The 21,909-nt window shown below is 33.5% G+C and overlaps 2 protein-coding genes across 2 annotated transcripts in view; both read left to right on the forward strand.

Annotated features, from left to right (window-relative positions):
* Nucleotides 1-1,847: 1,847 nt before the first annotated feature.
* LOC149791994 (uncharacterized) lies at nt 1,848-10,402 on the forward strand. The gene is made up of 5 exons (XM_089969513.1): nt 1,848-1,969; nt 7,420-7,509; nt 9,429-9,588; nt 9,839-9,982; nt 10,323-10,402. The coding sequence occupies exons 2-5, from the start codon at nt 7,459-7,461 to the stop codon at nt 10,400-10,402; spliced, it is 435 nt and encodes a 144-aa protein (XP_089825639.1). The 5' UTR covers nt 1,848-1,969; nt 7,420-7,458.
* Nucleotides 10,403-11,087: 685 nt separating this feature from the next.
* LOC149791995 (metalloprotease mig-17-like) overlaps nt 11,088-21,909 on the forward strand; it is a 35,660-nt gene continuing 24,838 nt past the window's right edge. The window contains exons 1-5 of the mRNA XM_089969315.1: nt 11,088-11,172; nt 11,624-11,701; nt 17,580-17,734; nt 18,484-18,527; nt 21,316-21,424. Of these exons, the coding sequence (XP_089825441.1) occupies nt 11,089-11,172; nt 11,624-11,701; nt 17,580-17,734; nt 18,484-18,527; nt 21,316-21,424 (470 nt within the window). The 5' untranslated portion in view covers nt 11,088. The remainder of the gene's footprint in view (nt 11,173-11,623; nt 11,702-17,579; nt 17,735-18,483; nt 18,528-21,315; nt 21,425-21,909) is intronic.

Here is a 21,909-nt window from a genome sequence, read left to right on the forward strand (position 1 = left end):
GACGACTTATTGATGCCTTATTTTCATTTTCCGATTTGTGTCATTATGCTATCTGCCATTACATGTATTTGTTTCGCGGTCTTTTAAAGAACGCTGTGCACTTTTCGTCATGAACATTTTACACCAAGCCTTTATGCATTAACTTGGACTTTTAAGCGCTAATGAGGTTGAATGAAAGATCATATGTTGCAAAAGAAACAAGAAGAATCCGATATATATATATATATATATATATATATATATATATATATATATATATATATATATATATATATATAGTCCTGTCAGGGATGTTTTAGCCTTGGTTAATTGATGATGATTGCATCAGTTTAATAATGTTCATAGTTACCCTGAGGACAAAAGTTCAAAGTAAAACTTTCATCCATTTTTCGATAATGTTAGACAAATTGCGCGTCTTCTATGATGTATAACCTTTCAAACCAAGGCATCGTATTGTTTTTAACTTCATTACAATATATTACCCTATATGAGTAGCGGTACTTAGCACCGGTGCAGTCTTACACATTCGTGGAGTCGACGATCTCGATAAACACACAAATATGTTACTGGCTTAGCTAAATAGTCCTACACGCTTGATCACGCTTGACGGCACTAGTTTGTATATTATAGTGACTTGCGTCATACTTGTATATGAATCGATTCTAATTATTTAAGTCTTTCCGTTAAAATGTATGTTCATGGATTTTTGTTAAACTTAAAGCTATCCGTACTTAACGGAGGAGTCATCATATGAAACCCTGCAATTTCTGATGTAAGCAGTTGTAGTGGTGATTAATGTCAGCTGTTTATATAAAAGGTAGCTTCTATAAGTTTTGTGCAATCCAATCATGTCTAAATGAAGGCTATTAGAACTTTGAAGTTGAAATTAACTTGACTTACATCCGACTTGTCATACAAGAATGAATCATTATACAGCGATAGTGAAACACATTCTACATTTGTTTACTTGATATTTCCATTTACAGAGACACGACACATCTGGATAAACTTACTTATTCTGACGTGCATCTTGGTAACTTCATTATTGCTTTCTGTATCATTATATTTACTTTTTGAAAACAAATGGTAGGGTAGGTTTGTTTGCCTCAAGGTTTAGTTTCGTGTTCATTCACCATCATTACGGCAGGTGATATTATGTCAATATCGTGCCCATCCGTGTGTCCTTGTCCTACCAAATTGGTTTCAACACACTGTGTTGTTAACATTACGGGTACAAAAACTGAGGTCCATTATATAAATGACTAAAAACGAATTTCTAACAGCAAAGTCTCTATTGTAAGCACCTCGTACAGTTATTTGTATTCTACAAGAGTCTTGGACACTATCAGTCATTGAATGTATATGACTCATCAGTATCCACCATACATACAGTACTTTATAACTCCAACACTCTGAGACTAATGGGACGGATTGTTAGAAAAACAATTCTTAATTAATGTACTAATATCACTTTTACCTCGATACCAATAATTCTCATAAACGATGGATAACTCAAGCGTTGGTAAGCGCTGGTCGCATACCGAAATTATGGGACAATCGAAAACTAGTGTAGCACAGCGTTAAAATCAAAGTGAGAAAGGAAGAGCATAAAATTTATTTTAAAAGGAAAAATTCAGTTTATTAAACTTGTTCTATTTTGGTGTTATTGGTACCTTCACAAACTATTGTAGAAAACTCTTTTTTTTTCTTCTCCCTTTTATCAGCAACCACAACCTGGCAAACTGTCTTGCTAAAGGATGTGACTACAATATCTCAGGCGCACAAACGTACACTCAGCGATACTGACTTACCTAACGAGCTGACATTTCATCTCATTATGGGTTCAGAAACTCGGACACTAAATTTGAGGAGAAACCATTACATTAATCCCAATGCTGACTTTTATTTTGCACGAAAGTTGAATGATGGTCAATCACTTCTGGTGAAATCGGAAAAACTGGAAAAGGAGGTATGTGTGTGTTTTTTTATATTTTTTACTCAGACTTAACACAGCTATTCATTTCGTTTCGACAACTACTTCATTATGGCAGTGTTTAATGAAGTTTAGCGTTGGGGAATCTTGTCCCACTCAGTCAGATTATCCCTGACACTAGGCCGACTAGTCCTAAAACTAACCTTTTAATGCCTAGTACCAGGATAGGCTGGTGTTCTTTTTTATATGAATCTGGAACATACGGTGGCCCGGGGGTAAAGCTTTAAGCCCTTATGCCATCGAAGCGGTGGCAAAAAGGAGGTATGTTTTCAATGTCTTACTTACAAAAGTAGAAACAACCTTAAAATTCCTGACGATACGTTGTTGTAGTGTGCAATTATTAGAGTATCGATGTTCATTTTCTAGTTCTGTAATAGTACTGAGATCTGACGTTGTTTAAATCAAAGTCGCTACAGTCAGATTGCATGTTCACAGAGTGGGGCAGGTCCAATTAAATTGGTTGACTATGTAATGGATGTAATTTATGTTCCTTTCAACTGTTTAAGGAGCATATAACCCGAGGAGATATCGACTAGACCGCCAGAACACTATCAAAAGGAAGAACACTCCTTTACATATACATGTTTTGCATTTGTTTCATTTTTGTTTTGAAGTGTGAAGATTAGTTACTATACTACTTTTGAAACTGTATATTTGAAATCAGACTGTGTTGTATTTAAATAACCTGAATAGTTCTCAGCCAGATATCATCATTTATAACGACTTAAAAGCTGTTTCGCTAAATGATTTCCTGGTACACGAAAATCCTCTACACACTGATTCGATTTATTTGAAAAATATAGCCGAATAATACCGTTCAAAGTTCGATATATTTCGAAAACCCTGAACGTAAACCGCGATAGGCAGAGGATTTAAACTATTGGATTTGACATATTATAAACATATCTTGATAGTCGTTTAGAAGACGCAGACATAAAATATGACTCTTCACAAGATTAGGTTGTTTTAGGAAGTCCACAACGTGTAAAATAATTTATGAACGTTTTTACGACGGTTGTAGTTTTAATATTGGTCAATTGCGTTACCTCTAAATATCTTATGAACACGTAAAATGGTCAACGAGTATGTTTTGTCCGGCTTGGTCTTAGGAATTCAATTTACACAATATGCCATTATTCTGCTAATGGTTTGTCAGATGCAGGAATATGTAACAGACTAATCGTACGTGTATACTGATGACATTTGACATGTGTGAGGCACTCTGCAGTATTTGGTAACATCACTTTTAGGTTTTGGTGAAAACAAAACAATGCAACATCTTGTGATAAGTCTTAATGAAGTCCTAAATAATAATAATAATAATAATAATAATAATATTAATATTAATAACAATGACATTGTATAGCGCCAAATATTTAGATGCTCTAAACGCTTTACATCATTAGAAAACACCTATAACATAAAAGAACGTATATAATGATATGATTACAACAAACACACACCATGTAATTAGAAAATAAGAAAAAACATGCTGAAAATATTTAAGATAGGGAACATTATTAGGTCTTTAAGTTTGTTCTTGCAGTCGAAATAAGTGAGTTTTAAGAGCAGTCTTGAATGGGATATCTGTGTATTTGTGTTTATGTTCGGTGGGCAATTAATTCCACGTTGCTGGGTCTTCGTTTACATAGTAGGAATAATGAGTATACGATTGTGAGAAGAGGAACGTAGGTATCATGTGTGTACACATGGGTGATGTCAGATAGGTATGTTGGACTGGAATCCGTCAGTGAAATGTGTTACTCTAAGTATGACCCGAACAGCTGTGTTTTGAACATTTTTAGTTTCGGGAGTAAATATTGAGATGAACCAGACAGAACTGAGTTAAAATAGTCCAGTCTTGAAAGTACTAATGAACACATAAGTGTATTAGTGGCATCAACTGAAAGATTTTTGCGAATGGAGCTGATGTTGAAGATATGCCGCCTGGGCTGGAGTGCATTCCATTTGCAGACACGATTTGTGTCCTGTTGACCAAGTATGACTTGAACCACATTAAACTTATATCATGAATGCCAAATAAATGCTGGAGACGGTGAAGTAATATATCTTGGTCTATTGCGTCAAATGCTGCAAACAAATCAAGGAGGGTGAGGACTTTAATCCTTCCGTTATCCAAATCAGAGATAATGTCATTAAGTACTTTTGGCAGAGTTATTTCAGTACTTTGGAAAGGGCGATATGCAGATTGTAAATTGCTAAAACGATGTTTGAATTAAGATGAGATACAAGATTGGATAGAAAAACCTTTTCAAGATTTTTTTTAATATTAATTGGAGATTAGAAGAGATTAGAAACTGTGCCGTAGTTCTTGGAATCGTTATGATCAAGTATTGGCTTCTTTAGTAGAGGCTTTACAATGGCAGGTTTGAAAAATGATGGGAATTCCCTTGATGAGAAAGAGATCTTAATAACATCAGTTAGTGAAGGCAATAATGAATCTAAGCACAGCAGTGATGTTGGAATAGGAACAAGTTTACATGACATTGCTGCACTCTGCATCAGCATTGTACGTTCGTAATCCATTGAGACAGGATCAAATGCTGCTAATGGTTGCCGCTGAAATGCTGTATCCCAACTGTATGGTGACGTCTAGTCAATTGAACTTGTGATGTCAAGCTTATCTCTCATGGTTTGTACATTGTCACAGAAGAAATTTGCAAACAGGTCCGGAAGGTAGACTGGAGCGAAGGTAGTTGGAAGTGGTCTACATTTGTTCCTTGACATTAGCTTGTTAGTAATCTCGACGAGCTCTTTGCAGCTGAAACTTTCCATAATCTTAGTACTGTCGGGGGCTGATTTCGCTGCATGGACTATATTTGTGAGATTTTTCTTATCGGCTTAGGAATAGTGAGTCTGGTGGAAAGCCAAAGCCTCTCAGCTTTACGGTGTTATCAATTAGCAGAGCAAAGCTGGTTCCTATCTTTCCCTATTAGAGCCAACGCGACCTAACCGCTGGTGACCTCTGGCCATTTAGCAATCAAATTGTCGTTCCGAAGTCAAATTGAGTCTTTCAATTCAGCATATTTACTTTTACCTTCTCTCCTTGTTTCATATCTTTACTCGATTGATGTTTTTAGTTTGTTTTGTGAGCAATTTGTTCATTGATGGTCATATTAAAGCTATAGTTAAACACCTTCTGCAAAATCTGTATCAGACAATGCCATCTCAAGAAGATATTACGCTTGATTAAATCCGTTGCTACAAAAACAAATATGTAATGGATTTAGTTGTTTTCAATGAACATTTTTGGCAGCTATTTTCGATTGGACTCATGAACAGGAAGTGCGAACAATGGTATCGTATGCTTCAATATGGCTACTTCACAGCCACATGAGTTTTGTTATATTGTGTATACCATATGAAAACATGCGAAATGTATAAATCCACAAGACAAGAGACAAAAGCAACAAAAATAAAACTATGGCTATTGCTTTTGTAGGATGGGGGTTGAGGAAGGCGGTGTATTAAATATATGGTTCACGTTTTGTATCATTCAATTACAAAATAAATCCTGAAAGTACAAAGTGAACATGTATAAATAGAATCTACAGTATTGAAATTACTTCAAAAATAGTCAAAAAACATTCTATCACATTTTAAAATGTATAGACTTCCAAATGAATTCCAGAGTTGCTTTTTTAAACTCCCGAATTGACTGTGTTGAGTTGCAACTAGTGCTTAATTGAAAATGCCAACAATCGTTTCAGGTATTTTTAAGTGATATTATTAAAAATGTCCTTGAATGGATTCAAAATAATTGCACAAAAATGAATTTGTCAAAAAAGTATTATACCGCACGTTGTGATTCTAGTGAACAATTACATGGAACAAATAATTATAAATTGCACACATTAATACTATTTATCCCTCGGCGGATGTCAATGTGTGAATGAATAATGTTGATGTGATATAAGTAAATTAGTATGCAAAGCTTAGACAAAAACAAGATGCTAATCCTTTGCTATTATATAACATTTTAAATTGTCTTCATGATGAAAAATGTCCATTCAAGAACGGACGACCGATATTTAGGCATAAATATAAATATCCACCTTCATTAAGAACGATCTGACTAGTGAGTATATAATGAGAGTAAAATAGCATATATATATAGTCATCTTTCGGACCGTTACCAACCTCACAGTGATTATATCATTATAAGTTGCGTAATGCTTAAAAGGAGTTGGAATGCATGTATCTTAAGAAGACTAAAATCAACGATTATGAAAAGACCAGAAACATAATTAATCAACCGACCACTGACGTTTCTTATTAAACTCAATAAATCATATTACGGTACGTTCCTCTTACATTTTCACTTTATAACTTTGATAATAGAAATATTTATGAAGTTTTACAAATCCTGCTGATTAACCTTCTTTACGTTACCTAGTTTATTATCATAGATTGGTATCATTCTATATAAATTGCCGAGTAGGTCAAATTATATGAGGCCTAGTTATGGAACAATTACGTTACCCAGGTCAGAGTTTCAGCTACACATTTATGCCTGATTGCAATCCCCGGAACCTCTAAGATATATAAGAGATTCACAGGAACCTATTGCATTGCTGGCTGCAGTTGTTATACTCTAATTGCGGTAATATATTAAGCTGGCTGGAATAAACAAACATTGCCAAGTTATCAATACTACTTTATCAGGCTATTTATTAGTTTCACTTGTTTATGTTCTAAGTTTTAATATTTTGAAGGAGCAATATAAATATTGAATATATAAGAAGTCATGCATTCGAATAATTTTACCCGTTTAGCATTTTAAGCAACTTGACCTTTTTCAATTACCACCCTAAAACATATCTTCTACAAGATGTATTGTCGGTTGAATACAATGTTATCCTTGCAAGAGCAACCATATATATTTCTTCGTCTTATTTGTTATATTTGTGTGTCTTTGCTTGGGTTGAGGAAATATCGACAATCAAATATTACGTAGCTGATATGAATTAACTAGGTTGCGGTTTCCTCTCCTGATGTTCTTGTCTCGCTGATCTTCGCAAAAAATCTTGCTCTCATATTACTGTCGCTCTCAAAGCTTGTGTAATTCTGAATGAAGATAGATCAATGTATGCAGTCGATAGTTTTCTTTTCATAATATTACCTTTAAACATGTGATCACCGCTGTATCATTAAGGAACCTCAAGCATAATATCAGCTTGTCTATCTCTGTTTACCTATTCCATCATTCAATTAACCAATTAGCTAATCTTCCACATAACTAATCGCCGCAAATAATGTTTGCCGACCGATTACGTATACATTAGCTATAGTTCAAAGTAGATGTTTATCTACTTATATAAGTATTACACCATATACGTTTTTAAATACTTGCGTACCCTCTATAGGACTTTCAAACGTATATGTACGCGTATATATTTAAACAGGATTTGGCGTATTACCAGGACAAGGGAAATTGGGCATTCATGACTGTCAGATGTGTCAAAGTAACAAATAAACAGTGTGTCAGAATGATCGTAAGTATATTTATATATTAAAATGTACATATATTATGCAGAACTAGCGGCTGGAATTAGACATATATTTCCTATAAATAAAGTCCACTTAGCTAGTGATTTGGGGCAGGTGATCAGTAAAACTCTCTGGAAAGATTCATCCCTGGCATGTCATTTAATATTGTCTGTGAGGTTAAATATTCTGAAAACATTGTAACACCACTTGTGTGTGAGTTATTCGTATACATCTATTAAGTTGTAATTTATCACGCATGACAATCATCCAGTGTATTTAAATCAGTAGAATACCGATTCATCATTGACAATACGTACTTGAACCAAACAAAATGATACGCGTCCTCAAACAGCACAACATGTTTAGCTACGTGTTCCGGGCAGTGAACGTTGACCCAGCAAAACACTTTGATGATGTCCAGATGTGCAATTATGTAAGATGCGGCAGCCGGTCGGTCATTTTGGAATCCACCTGATAGTTCATAGTCCAGCTTCTTGGGTTGTCCTCCACGAGAGATTATATGGTTTCCGTGGAAAGAACAATTCTTTTATTATTGTGGATCTAACAACTTTAAATTATTTTGGTAGGTTGTCCGAAGAAGCATGGACTTGCCCTTTATGCACACACACTAAACTTAGTATGAAATATAAATATGGGCTGAAGGCCAGCTAGACTTCGTTAAATAATTACATTCTGGTTCAAGTATATTTAGGTATGCAACGACCTATCGACAAGGTATTAGAAAATTTGCAAGCAATTTAAAAAAATGTCTCTGACTTTATATATCATAATGATAATAGTACACCCTTGTTGTGTGGCAAAAGTTTCATTCGATAGCACGGCATAGGGAATACATTGTCAAAACCGTATAAATACCGTTATGATCTAATAGTGTTTCCTCACTACGTCAAATATATCCTTTCACTCCAACGAATAAGTTGATGTTATGTTATTCTCATGGCATGGAGGGTACTTATGCATATGCCCTTCATATTAAGCATCAGCATTTACTTCATTATCAATTGCGGGTTAGTGACGCTTTTACGTTATTTAATATTAAGTCGTGACTATCATTGTTAGTAGCATACTCTTGATCAAAACCGAGCTAGACTGTACGCGATTGCTAATGTTAATATGACTATCATTAATACTTTCTAGGCATGTCTGTTTGTGATTGTATATATTATTTTCTATTTCGTCTTTATCACGGTGTACCTACTTTTTCTTTCTGCATCCTAACAATTCTGGTAGTTGCAATAGGCACACTTTATGGGTCAACTATGTGTACACATGTTTGAAATATGTTTACATCTAGAACAACTTTTGGTATTTGTTCGGTTATATATATATATATATATATATATATATATATATATATATATATATATATATATATATATATATATCATTATACATTGACTCAGCTATTCGTACTTACTTAGTCAGTGATTATTAGCGTATATTTGTGCAAATATGACACAAGTATTTTTCAGTCCTCATTTCAGTCGTTTCTGCGGGTATGATTGTATTCACTCTTTGATATACTTTTGTCTCATGCGAATCCATATATATGAAGCATTTTCTTGTCTGTGTTATATTCAGTCGAATACTTGACATACCTACATATATAGTAAGGTGTGGTAAAGAATAACACTTTATCTTATAAACTTGCATGTGGAGTAGATATAACAAAATGATAGACCAGCTTTATATATGTAATGTATTTTATATCCGTTTTAATTTATCATACTTTTCGTACGGTAGCACTAATCCGTGTAAGCAAATATCATGAATCAGGATATAAAAGAATTATATACAACAAACATATTCTACAGCAGACATGCACGAATACGAGTCAGACCTCAAACGAAAACACAACTTGATTGAAATTTTATAATTATATGCAAACATAAACATTTTCTAGAATGGAAATATACGAATAGGAGACCGAGCGTACGATCTTCGACCAGCAGGGATTGATGTCAAATCACGACACCTGTTGGAAGTTCCGGGAAATATTGGCAAGCTTTATGTTTTAAAGGACCTATCAATTAACCAAAGAGACATGTTAGCAGAATGGGAAGGTTTGCTGAAACAAACACACAAACATACTCTTTTTCTCTTCTACGTATTTTCTCCGCTATTGTTTCAATAAAGGGACAATTGATTTATATCATTTAATCAGCTTCATTTCATTAATGTTTTCCCTTGATTTAAGATTAGAACACTGAGTTTGTTGTCCCATTAAAGTAGCGAACAATCACATGAAGCAGCAGATAAAAACTGAATTTAACTCATGCACTTTTTAGTTAGTAGATAATATATATCCTTCAGATGCACCACACGTGAACGAAGAGAAGGTAGCAGACAATCTGATGGCTGTTCTCAGACGTTTTGATGGACACGATACAGATAATTATTTTCATCCCTCAGACAATACGATACTATTACCAGTATTACATGGCAGTCAAACAACAGGTTAGAGCCATCATAGTGGGCAACGAGAACACCACATCTATAGCTAGATATATAGGTCAATACTATCATATATAAAAATGGCTAGAGAAATCAACAACAAATTGTTACATAACTCAAAAACGAAAGATATATTCCGTTTATCGTCATATATACATTTAATGATCTTAGAAATTACATGTGGTATATATATATATATTACTATTGAGGATTTTAAGATGTATTATGGAACATTTTGAAAAATGAACTTTACATATAACCTACATTAAAATATAATCACGATAAAAAATGTATGTTGCTAAATATCATGTACATGCTAAACCATTACGAGTTCTATCCACAGGTAAATCTCGCAGGCAAAATAAAAACGAATATCATGTCAAGGTAGCCGTACTGATAGATTCAGGATTATGGGACTTGTGAGTAATCTGTTAGTATATATGCTAAGTTCTATTATGCTATTAATGTACATTTACCATCTCCAACTTGAACCTATTTAATATTGTGCACATTTGTGTATATCCCTTCTAGTTATGCCAAACAAAGATCGCTGACGGTTTAAATACAAAACAGTGCAATCGTGCATTGATTACGTGTTGTTAATTAATTATGTTGCAATGTATTATCGTGGATCTAATGTTCGTGTGTTCATTTATACAGACGTGTATTTTCGGTGAATTTAAAGTGCTGCTTTAATTGCTAATCAGCAGTGCAGTTAGACTATACAAACCATGAGAGACTATTGTGATAATTAAATATGTATATTCTTATAAAGAAATTGGTTAGGAAAAGTCACCTACATAACGCAGTAGTCAAGATGGAAACAAACATCATCGAAGTATTATTCAAATATATTTTTTTCCATGTTGCTGAGAGCGAAACTGTTTGATAATTCCTCCTCTTGCATTACTTTATTTTTGTCATACAAAAACCTAAATGCAAAATCACTGGCACACACACATAAACACACACACACACACACACACACACACACACACACACACACACACACATATATATATATATATATATATATATATATATATATATATATATATATATATATATATATATATATATATATGATTCCAACTTACAGCTATTCATCGATGGTAAAGATATTAAAGCCCCTGGAAAAACGTCGTAAAGTGATGGAAAACATAAGGCAATCATTCTCACACATTATGAACGGGGTAAGCAATTGATACTTTCATCAAAGGAACGCATTTTTATTCAATTAATATGTAAATACATATTTTAAATAGCGTGGTCATTTGGATTAGAGGGACGGCTGATTCATCAAGACATTCATCATTTGTTTAATATTCCCTACAAAAATAGATTTTCAAGGAGGCGTATCGAATTTATTTACAAGGCATCATCAGTTGGAATTGGTCTATTTACAAAGACATTTAATTAGAATATCAATCTTCAAAAGAGGTACATCTATTAACTTGTTCCATTTTCATCCAATCTCCATAAAAATTACAGGCACTGTATGATTTACGAAAAGAAAACAAAATTTGAATGAAGAGCCTTTACAAGACACAATATTTATTCGTGTATTGCGTACATCTGTAAAATCGCCAAACGTTGATTAAATAGTTTTACAAAGCTCACAATTTTGTTTGAATTATTTCACAGGTAAACCTACTCTATAGAGGAATAGAAGATACTAGTATATCAATCAATGTTATCCTTAGTGACTTTATTGTTTTTAAGGTAAGACATTTTGTTAACTACGTATTCCTGCAATACCTTAGCGGTTGTAAACGAATGTATGTTTCGTCTGTGAAAATTTTGTTTAGTGTAACACCCAATAAAAAATAAAGTCAACCTATTTCTGCATAAATACCAGGATTTTATAGAAAATATTTTAAGCTCATCAACATAAATCACAATGATGAAAGCCCCGGTAGTAATGTATTGAAATAGTTTTGTTTTTATTAACCATGCGGGTTTGATAATGCATGTTTAACTAAATAAACCATATATTCATAAGTTCAGTCATATAGAGCGTCAACATATTTCGTTAGTCTAAGGAGATATAGCGACAAGAACGTAAGTGTAACGGAATAATATCGCCAGATTAGAAATATGATCTGCTAAGACACAGTTCAGACTTATGACGGCCCGAAATATGCAGTCATATTTTCAAATACCAATGGCTTCATGTCCAGTTGATTCAGATGTATAACCGTCATACTAATTTATGTTCTATTGTTCTACCCATACAAATATACATTTCATGGTTTCACCGTTCTTTTGTGTGAGTTTGCCTTGGGAAAGGAAATAATTTTTTTATCTGTTTTGAGCAATTTTGCAATTCGGGTATTTCCTTTCATGGCAAGTATCCACGTATCTCATGGCTACCAGTGTGGGATCCACTACCCCCTACCTCGTTCCACTTATCCTAATATACTAGCAAATACTTATCAAACAGTACATAAATAATATGAGTATACACATAAATTAATCATGCATTCATACTTATAACTGTGTTGCACTATGCGAGATTTGTTTATAATAAATAAAAAATAAATAAATGAATAAATATGTATATAATTGTATCCAATTACTATGATATGTATCCCTAGCTGTAAACTGTACTGAATATAATTTGTTAGTTGTGTCTACTGGACCTGTTTCTATTGATGACATTGAATTACAGACGGCCTATAAATCGATGCTTACGTGTGTTTTATCCAGTATTAACACCACTCTTGGTAGTAAGATGTAATATAGAATTTGGGTTCATTTCTCACCGACTGAGTGGCTTTCGACGTTTCTAGAAGTATTCGTTAACTTCACATTAGCTGGGCTGGAACTTGTCAATAGGCAAGTTCGACGTAAAATTAATATTAGATCTGTAATATTTGGTATACTGCACTATAAGAGTGGCAATATTTGGTGAACTTCGTGGAAAATTAAGCAATGATATTTTTTCCTGCTTTGGACTGATTCGCAATTTTTGTGTTCCTAAGGCAATTATACCGACGTCGTTTTTGTTTAACATGGATAAAATTTGATAGGAAAAACATTTGAGTGGAAATATAAAGTATCATTATTTGGTGTATATAGCGGGCATATATATTTAAGGTTTTGAAATTTATATAGAACTATTTAGTCATTTTGGACATTCAATTAACTTTGGGAGGATTATTATGGAGTCACATTAAAATAACTACTAGCACATTTCATATATAATTTTGATAATTAAATAATTGTTTAAGTTATGCAAACTTTTCTTTTTTTTGTTATTTAGTTTATGACCACAGAGCCGTAACAGAATTTGGGGCATGAAAAGGGATACGAATTTTAGACATTAAAATTTATTTTTTGAAATTTAAATTAATTTTATTTCGATATTTGCTTTTATGTCATAGTAATGGGATTTTACAGCGAGCAACTCAGGTTTTCACAATGTCATAAACAGTGGAAAACTTTATTTTAAATTGTACCCTGGAACGGTAAGAGTCAATGGAAAGGATATATTGCTCCGACGTTCCAGACAATATGATCTTCCGGAGTTAACGCTATCTTTGTTAAAACACCGAATAAACAATATTTGTGCTTTAATTGTGATAGAAAATAATACTTTCGATAAAAGTACTTGCGTTTGATTAGTAAATCATCATTTCATTCTTACTTGCAAGTCAAGAAAGTTAAATATGAATACAAGAATTAAATGGTGTTAAGAAAACCTGCTGTTTAAGTTTTTGAAAGACGAGGAGCGAGAATATTTTTAGAAAGAATACATCGATATGAATATGAAAATACAAATGTAGGACTAATAAAGAGAGATGCAAAGGTAAAATGGAGACAAAATAGAAAAAGGGAAGAGCGGAACATTCAAGTGCAAACAGAAGGAAGAAAGAGAGATTTCAAGCACAAAAATAAGAAACAGAGATGCAAATTAAGTAGAAAGTACAAAAGTAAGAAATAGTTTTGGAAATGCATTTTAAATTAGGAGAGTTAGATGTGGTGAGGATGAAGCACTCAACTCGAGAATGTTTACGTTTTAATGTCACAAAAATATTTAATTGGTTCCATCCTCTTTAAGGAAATAGATGTTGATTTATATTTTGAAATTTTGCAAATAAATCAGATAATTTAATATGGTTAAGTCATCGATATATCATGCTATTCCAGTGTGTACTTATCGAAAAAGCGTGTGATATATATAATTAAGCAAGTGCTCATTTTGGATTGGTCAAAGAATGTATCGGTCAAACCCATGTCGAGTTTGCTAGGGAAAATAAGCGACTAGTTGACAGGTGGTGTGCATCTAAACATATTAACACATATTTTTTAAATACTTAGACGACATAAGAACCGAAGAGTTAAGAAACTACTTCCACAATGATATCAAATGTTTTCTTGAAGAACAAAAAAAATATGAGTACGTTGCTCTTACGACGGACAATTTCTGTCTTTTTTTCAATACTTCAAACTAACATTTATCTCAGTTAGTATAGTCTGTATGCATTTAAAATAGTGATTTAAATTACATACACTTCGGGAAGGCGAAAATAAAACAAACTCCGCCAACAGTTATGTACATGTGCTAAAGGTGTATATTGATCGATATAGCTCTGTGCATCATTACAAAAATATGAATTTATTCTTGTCCCACACGATGCTTACTTGAATGATTACGTCCAAGCGTTTTGTAGGGATTTTGGTTCTGCGAGTCTACTCGTTAGTCATATTAAATACTATATGTAAAACGTGTTCAGATCTACAACCACCAGAAAGAATTTCGTTCAAATATATAATGTATGAATATGAGCACTTCTTTCAGGTTGTTAAAATTCGAACAAACAAATAATATAACATGACGTTGAAATTGTAGATTTCACCTCAATAAAATAGCAGCCGTACAAGACGAATGTGCTCAAGCAAACATTTCGCAAGCAGGAGTTTGAATATTTGTTGAACCATAACTTTATTGAACCAAGCAAAAGTAAGGGGAATTACACATTTATTCTTGTGTCGAAAGCAGATAACTATTCCCGTATGTGCACTGACTACAGGAAACCAAAAGAGATTCATTTCCGATATTGATGCTAATATTGAATGAATAGGAAAAGCAAAATACGTAAGTTTGAATTTCTAAAGGATTCTGACAGACTTACGGATAGTGCAAACTAAATGTGGCCTATGGAAAAACAGATGGACTATATCAATAGAAAATAATCCTATTTAGTATGGACACTTATCTATCTACATTCGAGCATTTTATAAGCAAGATATTATTTGGTATGGATGGTTGTGATCTTTGCATTAACGAGAGCATAAAGTACATACTTGTAAGGATCACCCGGAAACTATGCGGAAATTATTCGTTCTCTAGAGTGAGGAAAAACTGATAATTTACTTAGGTTAAAATGAGACTTGCCTCCACACTTCTGTCTCATTTTAGGACATAATGTCGGATATAGTCAGGTCAACTCTTCAGAAGCTAAGGTTCATGCTATATCTGAATTGCACGTGCCTAACAGTAGGAGAAAACGACTGCAATATTTGGGTATGCCCGGATATCATCCAAATGTTGAAAACATGTTGAACCCTTTGCCAATTATTTAAGTCAGAAGGTCACATTGTATTGGTCGGATGAACGTCAGGAGGCTTTCGATAAATTGCTGACCATAGTTATAGAGCAAAAGCTAATTCAGCTCCAAATTTCAATCATCATATTACAATGTTCGTTCATGCAAGTGATGCAAGGGTTAGTGTCGTATTAATTCAGGAAATTAACACAGTCGTAGTCAATTGGTTATGATATTTCTCAAAGAAGATAAACAAGCACTACATACTTTATTCCACAATGGACATGGAGTTCTTGGCTTTTATTTTGGCACTGCAAGACCTTGAAGTGCTTATAAACGATGTTCCTGTTCCGAATGTTATATTCAGTGAATACATCCTCGAAACTTCCATCAACACAATTAAAAAAGATAAAAACCAGAAGTTATTGTGATAGTTTTTGATGTTGAAATACTATAGCATCGTTTTTCGGTACATCAACTTAACATTTTACTGGTAGATTCACGTTTGCGTGTATATTAGTTTTATATAGCTGCACTTTGATTATGGTCTTTGTACCATCATTATATCTCTTTAAGTGTACCTTTTTATTATCATCGTTTGGCATATGTCTTTCTAGTTCTTAAGATAGCATGTTTTATATTTGATGATCATATAATCTTCTTGAAAATTATTTGCCAATTTCCTTGTTTGTAAGCTAGAAACAGTTTGATTACTGATGCTTGAACTCATGTTGAAGTTGTTTATATTATGTACACGACATGTAAGTGAATGTTTGACCCATGTACTTGTCTGTTGATTATGTCTTTAAATGGTATAAAGTGTTCTAAAACAAAATTATTAATTCCGCTTTACGTTTATTTGTGTTCATATCCAGCCTGTGATGAAGTGTCATAAGATTAGTCATTGTCATAACAAAATGTTAATTTATGTTTGGACTACATCACTATTTTGGGATTACATCGATGTCACACAATGTCACTATCTATCAATGTAAATTATTAGCACATCGACACATCCGCCACTTTTATTCATTCGTAAATCCTTGCGTTTTGGTATTTTGACAGAACATTTAAAATTAATTAGGATCTTTTCAAATGATGTAGGTTCCTTTTGATTTGTAATTTTATGTAAGAATGAAACAAGTTATTTTTCAGAATTTACTAACTTTGGCCTTTTAGAGTATTTGCTACTTAAGTTAAACGCAATAAGTGACCCTGTTTGCTCTGAGCCAACGCGAATGCACATACAGGGACAAGGGGAATTTTCCCACACTCTCAGGATTTCACATCGGAACATACGTTTTGACCTTGCTGTTAAGCGTGTCAGTTGACCACTAAATATTTGCCCGCCTTAAAACATTTATGCGAGTCCCTATAGTCCGAGTACGGGATTAAATCAAGCCCTTTTCCGTCTTGTATATGTCATGCTAATCTTTGTCCGCAGCAGCTCCCAAGCAGACACTGAGGTGAATTCATAATCTTGTGTATATGTAAATATAAATGCATTTTCAAAGTTAACTTTCAGTGCTATTCCTGACCAATAATGATTCATTAATATAGCATTTTTGAGAACGAATCTAGAAATGAAACAAACTGCCTCATCAGTGGTGCTTTAACATCTCTTACAATATTAATGTGAATATCCATTTGTTTCTGCAGTTTTCCTGTGGACATCTGCACCTGATACCGTTCATCGTTGTTTCTAATATTATACTTGTGTGTTCCTCTTGGCACTAATTGTCTTATCTTTCACACGCAAAGTTTTCTTGCTTTCATTATGGCACTAATAAATATACCTACGGTTGTCTTCTTCAAATTAGGATCCAATATGCTTCAGGATAGCAATTCGTCTAATGGAACATCTTCATGGGAAGAGTATGTTTCCTTGATCTGCCTGACTATCATCATCCTAGTTATAATCCTAAATTAGGAAACGATATAGAAAATAATTATATATCGTTGTTGACGTTTTTAGTTTTGGGTAAAGAGCGAAACCTAATTTCCTCAATTACCAGATATTTTCCTTTTGTATCCTTTTTACATTCTAGCGCAACGTTTTTCCATACAAGGCTTCTATTGTGGAGATAGAAGGCGAAACTAAGTTTATTGAGGCTGAGGACTTTCTGGTGGATGCCAAAAACTGGGACAAGACTCAAGGAAAAAAGCACGTACCTGTTTTCGACCACGGAATGTTCTTTACGAAGTATGTGTACATACATCGGTAATAACTCTATAGGATGAAAATGTACTACAGACAGCTGAAGATGCCCAAATAAAACTAATTATGAGTTTACTGCTGTGGGTCAATGATCAGCAACCACTTATTTTCCGTTTTTTGTCATTACATTTTAACATGTTGTATAACACGTGTAGCTCATATAATTCCAGAATGCATATTTGCTCTGAATATGTAACTCGTTTTGTTAAACATGACCTTGTTTTCCATGTAATTATATCGCTTTGGTAAGGGTATGCAAGTAATTCAACATAATATGTTAATGGTATAAATTATTTACGCTTAACATGCTAAGGATAAGCATTGTGATAACTTTATTATATGGGTATAGAATACAATTACTCTTCCATATTGCCAACAATTTTATTAAGATTCTATCTGAATTACAAACGGTTCAACTTACAAATGATGGAGCACATCTGCACAGCAAATCTTTACTGACGTGCTGGAATGTTAACTACTCTTTACTAAGAACATTTTACTATTATTGTTGTTGTGGTCCATGGATTGTGTCATGCAATTATTGATTTTGTTTTTTCTAAGATACTCTTAATTTCTGCTCCTTGTAGAAGATTTATTTGTTTTAAATATAAACCATCGCCAATCCCATAACAGTGTTAACAAACAACATAAATCATCCGATTTCAGAATAGTTAAGGTAATTTTAGGTTACAGGCAGTATTATATAATGTATGCGTCTGCTGTTTTTGTTTCAGATACAGGATGTATTTTGATGAGACTGATAATACAGGTCTTGTCGGTACGAAGCTCTCTCTCTCTCTCTCTCTCTCTCTCTCTTTCTCTCTCTCTCTCTCTGTTTCCCTTCCAGCAAATTATTCATGTGCCTCATACATGATGGTGATGTAGCCTAGCATGCCGCCTGCACCTTATGTGGTAGGAATCGTTCATGGATTATGCTACTTGCCATTTATTATTGTAGCTGTTAATATACGGTATGGTAAAACGGGCAAATCTCTTCTGCTTTTATGGGTTATAACATTGAAATATGAATATTTTATATTATCATCGAAATGCCATTTCAAAGTGATCATATTCAACTCTTGTAACGGTGTAAATATCTGGATTTCTGGAAAAAGACATTAATTATAGTGCAAGAAACAAACTGGAATATTTAGTAGAAAGACAAAATATCTAAGACATTTGATGCATTAAAGGAACAAATGACTCTATAGTGCATACAGTAAGCTATGACGACTTATAATCCTTCACCGTAAAACATTGAAATCAAGAAAAACAGACTTAAAAGATGTCGGATTAGTGTGGTGCTGATCTTAGTAATCTGATAATCCAAATACTGAATGTTCTATTCAGGCCTTTCCAAACTAAACCCACTACAGCAGGATGGTCATATAACCGGCCCGATTGTTTTAGTGGGTTGATCTCTGAAGTTTTACACTGCCTTTTTATCCTTTCTAGGTCTTATTAGAATACATATTACCTCGGCTCATATGATATGTAGTAGCCATTGCATTTGTATCTCGTACAATATGGCACAGAACGACAGCGTAATGCATTTCAAAATACATGTTATTCACCTAAATATAACTTAACATCAGCTGATATGAGTCAATAAAAGCTGCGAGTACCGCAGAAATATAATGTGGTTTATATAAATAGGCAGCAGTTATAGTAAATCTGGGTTTGATAAGATATGGAGCATTAAAACTAGATGTTACATACAAGATATCAATAGATGTTACATACAATATATCAATAGATGTTACATACTAGATATCAATAGATGTCACATACTAGATATCAATAGATGTTAAATACTAGATATCAATAGATGTTACATACTAGATATTAATAGATGTTGCATACTAGATATCAATATATGTTACATACTAGATATCAATACCTGCAGGTAGTTTATAAAGCTTGTTTTTGGGTAGAAAAGACACAATATAACTGTTGTGTTGTAGAGATTGCCAGTTTGCGGAGGTTCAGTTAGTGTTAGGTAATCGTTACTGGGACCATACTAGTTGGTCACTCATTTAATAACCTAGCCTGTTAGTGAGGTTTCACTGTGTGTATATACATATCTGCTAACCATTGTCATGTGTATATGATTGGCATCATCATAAAATACAGGGATAAAAAAATCCAAAATCTGTCACATGAGACACTGTAAATACTAAAAACAGGTTGTCTTTTTTCGTTGTCTACTATATATCGCGTTGGTGTTACTCGAATTATGGAGACTTGAGTGACCAAGTTGTCTAAAGCGTTAACACTTCCAGATTACTGCCTTCTCACCCTCTCTCTGCATGGGTTCTAGTCTTGGGCTTCGCTAACGTGGGTACGTGAGAACGCTTGCAGTAACATCTTGTGGGTCTACTGTTCTACCCGGGATTTTTCAGGGTTCTTCCTCAACCAGTTATACTGGCCGCATTCATAGTCTAAATTGTGCTGAAATTGACGTTAAAGCCCATAACAATAATATTATTTATTACTGTGAGTGATCTCTAGTATTTATTTTCACAATACTGATGGAAGGGAAGAACATCTATGAATTACTTGCCATTATACAATGGAGTATCATTTTATTATTTTGATACTGTACATACATATGTGTTGTATCCACATTATGTAGGGCTGTTTACCGCTTCTGTATTATTGATGTTCAATGAGCACGCGCAATGTTATTTGACTAATATGCCAGGTCAATCTCTTTTTGCATGTTTTATATGCTTTAGAGTAGCGGTTTAATCTACATGTTAGGACAAACTCTTTTTGCTTAAATTTATGCAAGTAAAAGCACACATATTTTTAGCGTTAATATACGCACGTGTTGACGTGCTCTGAACGATTATATAACATACAATATATGTGACATCCATATTTAATTGTTATGTTATGTTACTCTTCATTTAGGTAGAATACCAACACTTTATAGCTAAGTTGTCCATGAACATTTTATGTTGGAACCTGTTGCGAAGGTCCTCGCTATATAATTCAAATGCAATAGTGCTAAATCTGATTTGTTGACTTGTTTATGAAGAATATAGGTTGTATAAATACTGTATTTAATGAAGCAATGCTTTAAAGTAACAAACAAAACATAAGTGGCAGCAAGAAATGTAACTTTGTAACCTGTTTCAGCTGTGAAAGCAGGAAATAGTCGACCTTTAAACAATACTATGTCTAAGGCTGTTGTTCGAAAATATTATCGTCGATTAAAAATGATTGTTTCAATTTTTGACATTGAAGTTTTTATTTTAGTTTTGCTATAATGTTTAAACGACACAGGTTAGCGTCATTTAACAGTATATTGATGAGCTTTTAAATGTAGTTTTGTACCTATTTACTTTTACGTTATCGATACAACATTGGGTGCATATTAAACGTGTCTATAAAACTTGGGCTTTTAATCAGTAGCAAAGATTCTTGTAAATTATACACTGGATTATGTGTTTTGGAATCAGTATATATTCTCCATCCTGACGGGAGCATTTTGCATGCTATGTAGGATATCATGATATAATTTAATTATGATATACAATTGTCTCCTTCCTTTCATTTAGGCGTTACGAAGACTGGTGGTGTATGTGACGTAGGTAAAAGACTTTCACTTATACGGGCACGTGGATTGTTTTGGACCGTGCTTACAGCAGCACATGAACTTGGACACAGGTAAATCAGTCCGTTGGAGACATATGTACATGAAGAAATGTAACTGACCTACAATCCCAAAGTAGTAGTCTCCTACCGGTTGTCAGTTTTCATACACATTAACTCTATCATCCGGTGAATGTTACATCAATATAAAATCCATTAAGATGTACTGTCCAATGGCCTTTCGGAGTTGGGAAAATATCCTACCAACTGATTGTGCAGCTAATTTATATAAAAATTTTAATTTTACTTCTCTGTAATGAGATATAATGTTAACAACCTGATAGTTGTGAAATAAGTATTATATTGTATTGTTCATAAAATTGTTTGGCTACATTCCAGGAATAGTGCATTTATATAATATATTATTTATAATAGCATACACATGACAGAACTAAAGAGCCAACATGAGCAGGAATATACATGCAATTATATAAACAATTATATTTTGGAGGCAGATCAGCTTTAAAATCAGCTTAACGTTTATAATAGTTTTGATTATT

This window comes from Sinohyriopsis cumingii, chromosome 9 (assembly GCF_028554795.1).
Source record: "Sinohyriopsis cumingii isolate HCF-2022 chromosome 9, ASM2855479v2, whole genome shotgun sequence".
NCBI classification, from domain to species: domain Eukaryota; kingdom Metazoa; phylum Mollusca; class Bivalvia; order Unionida; family Unionidae; genus Sinohyriopsis; species Sinohyriopsis cumingii.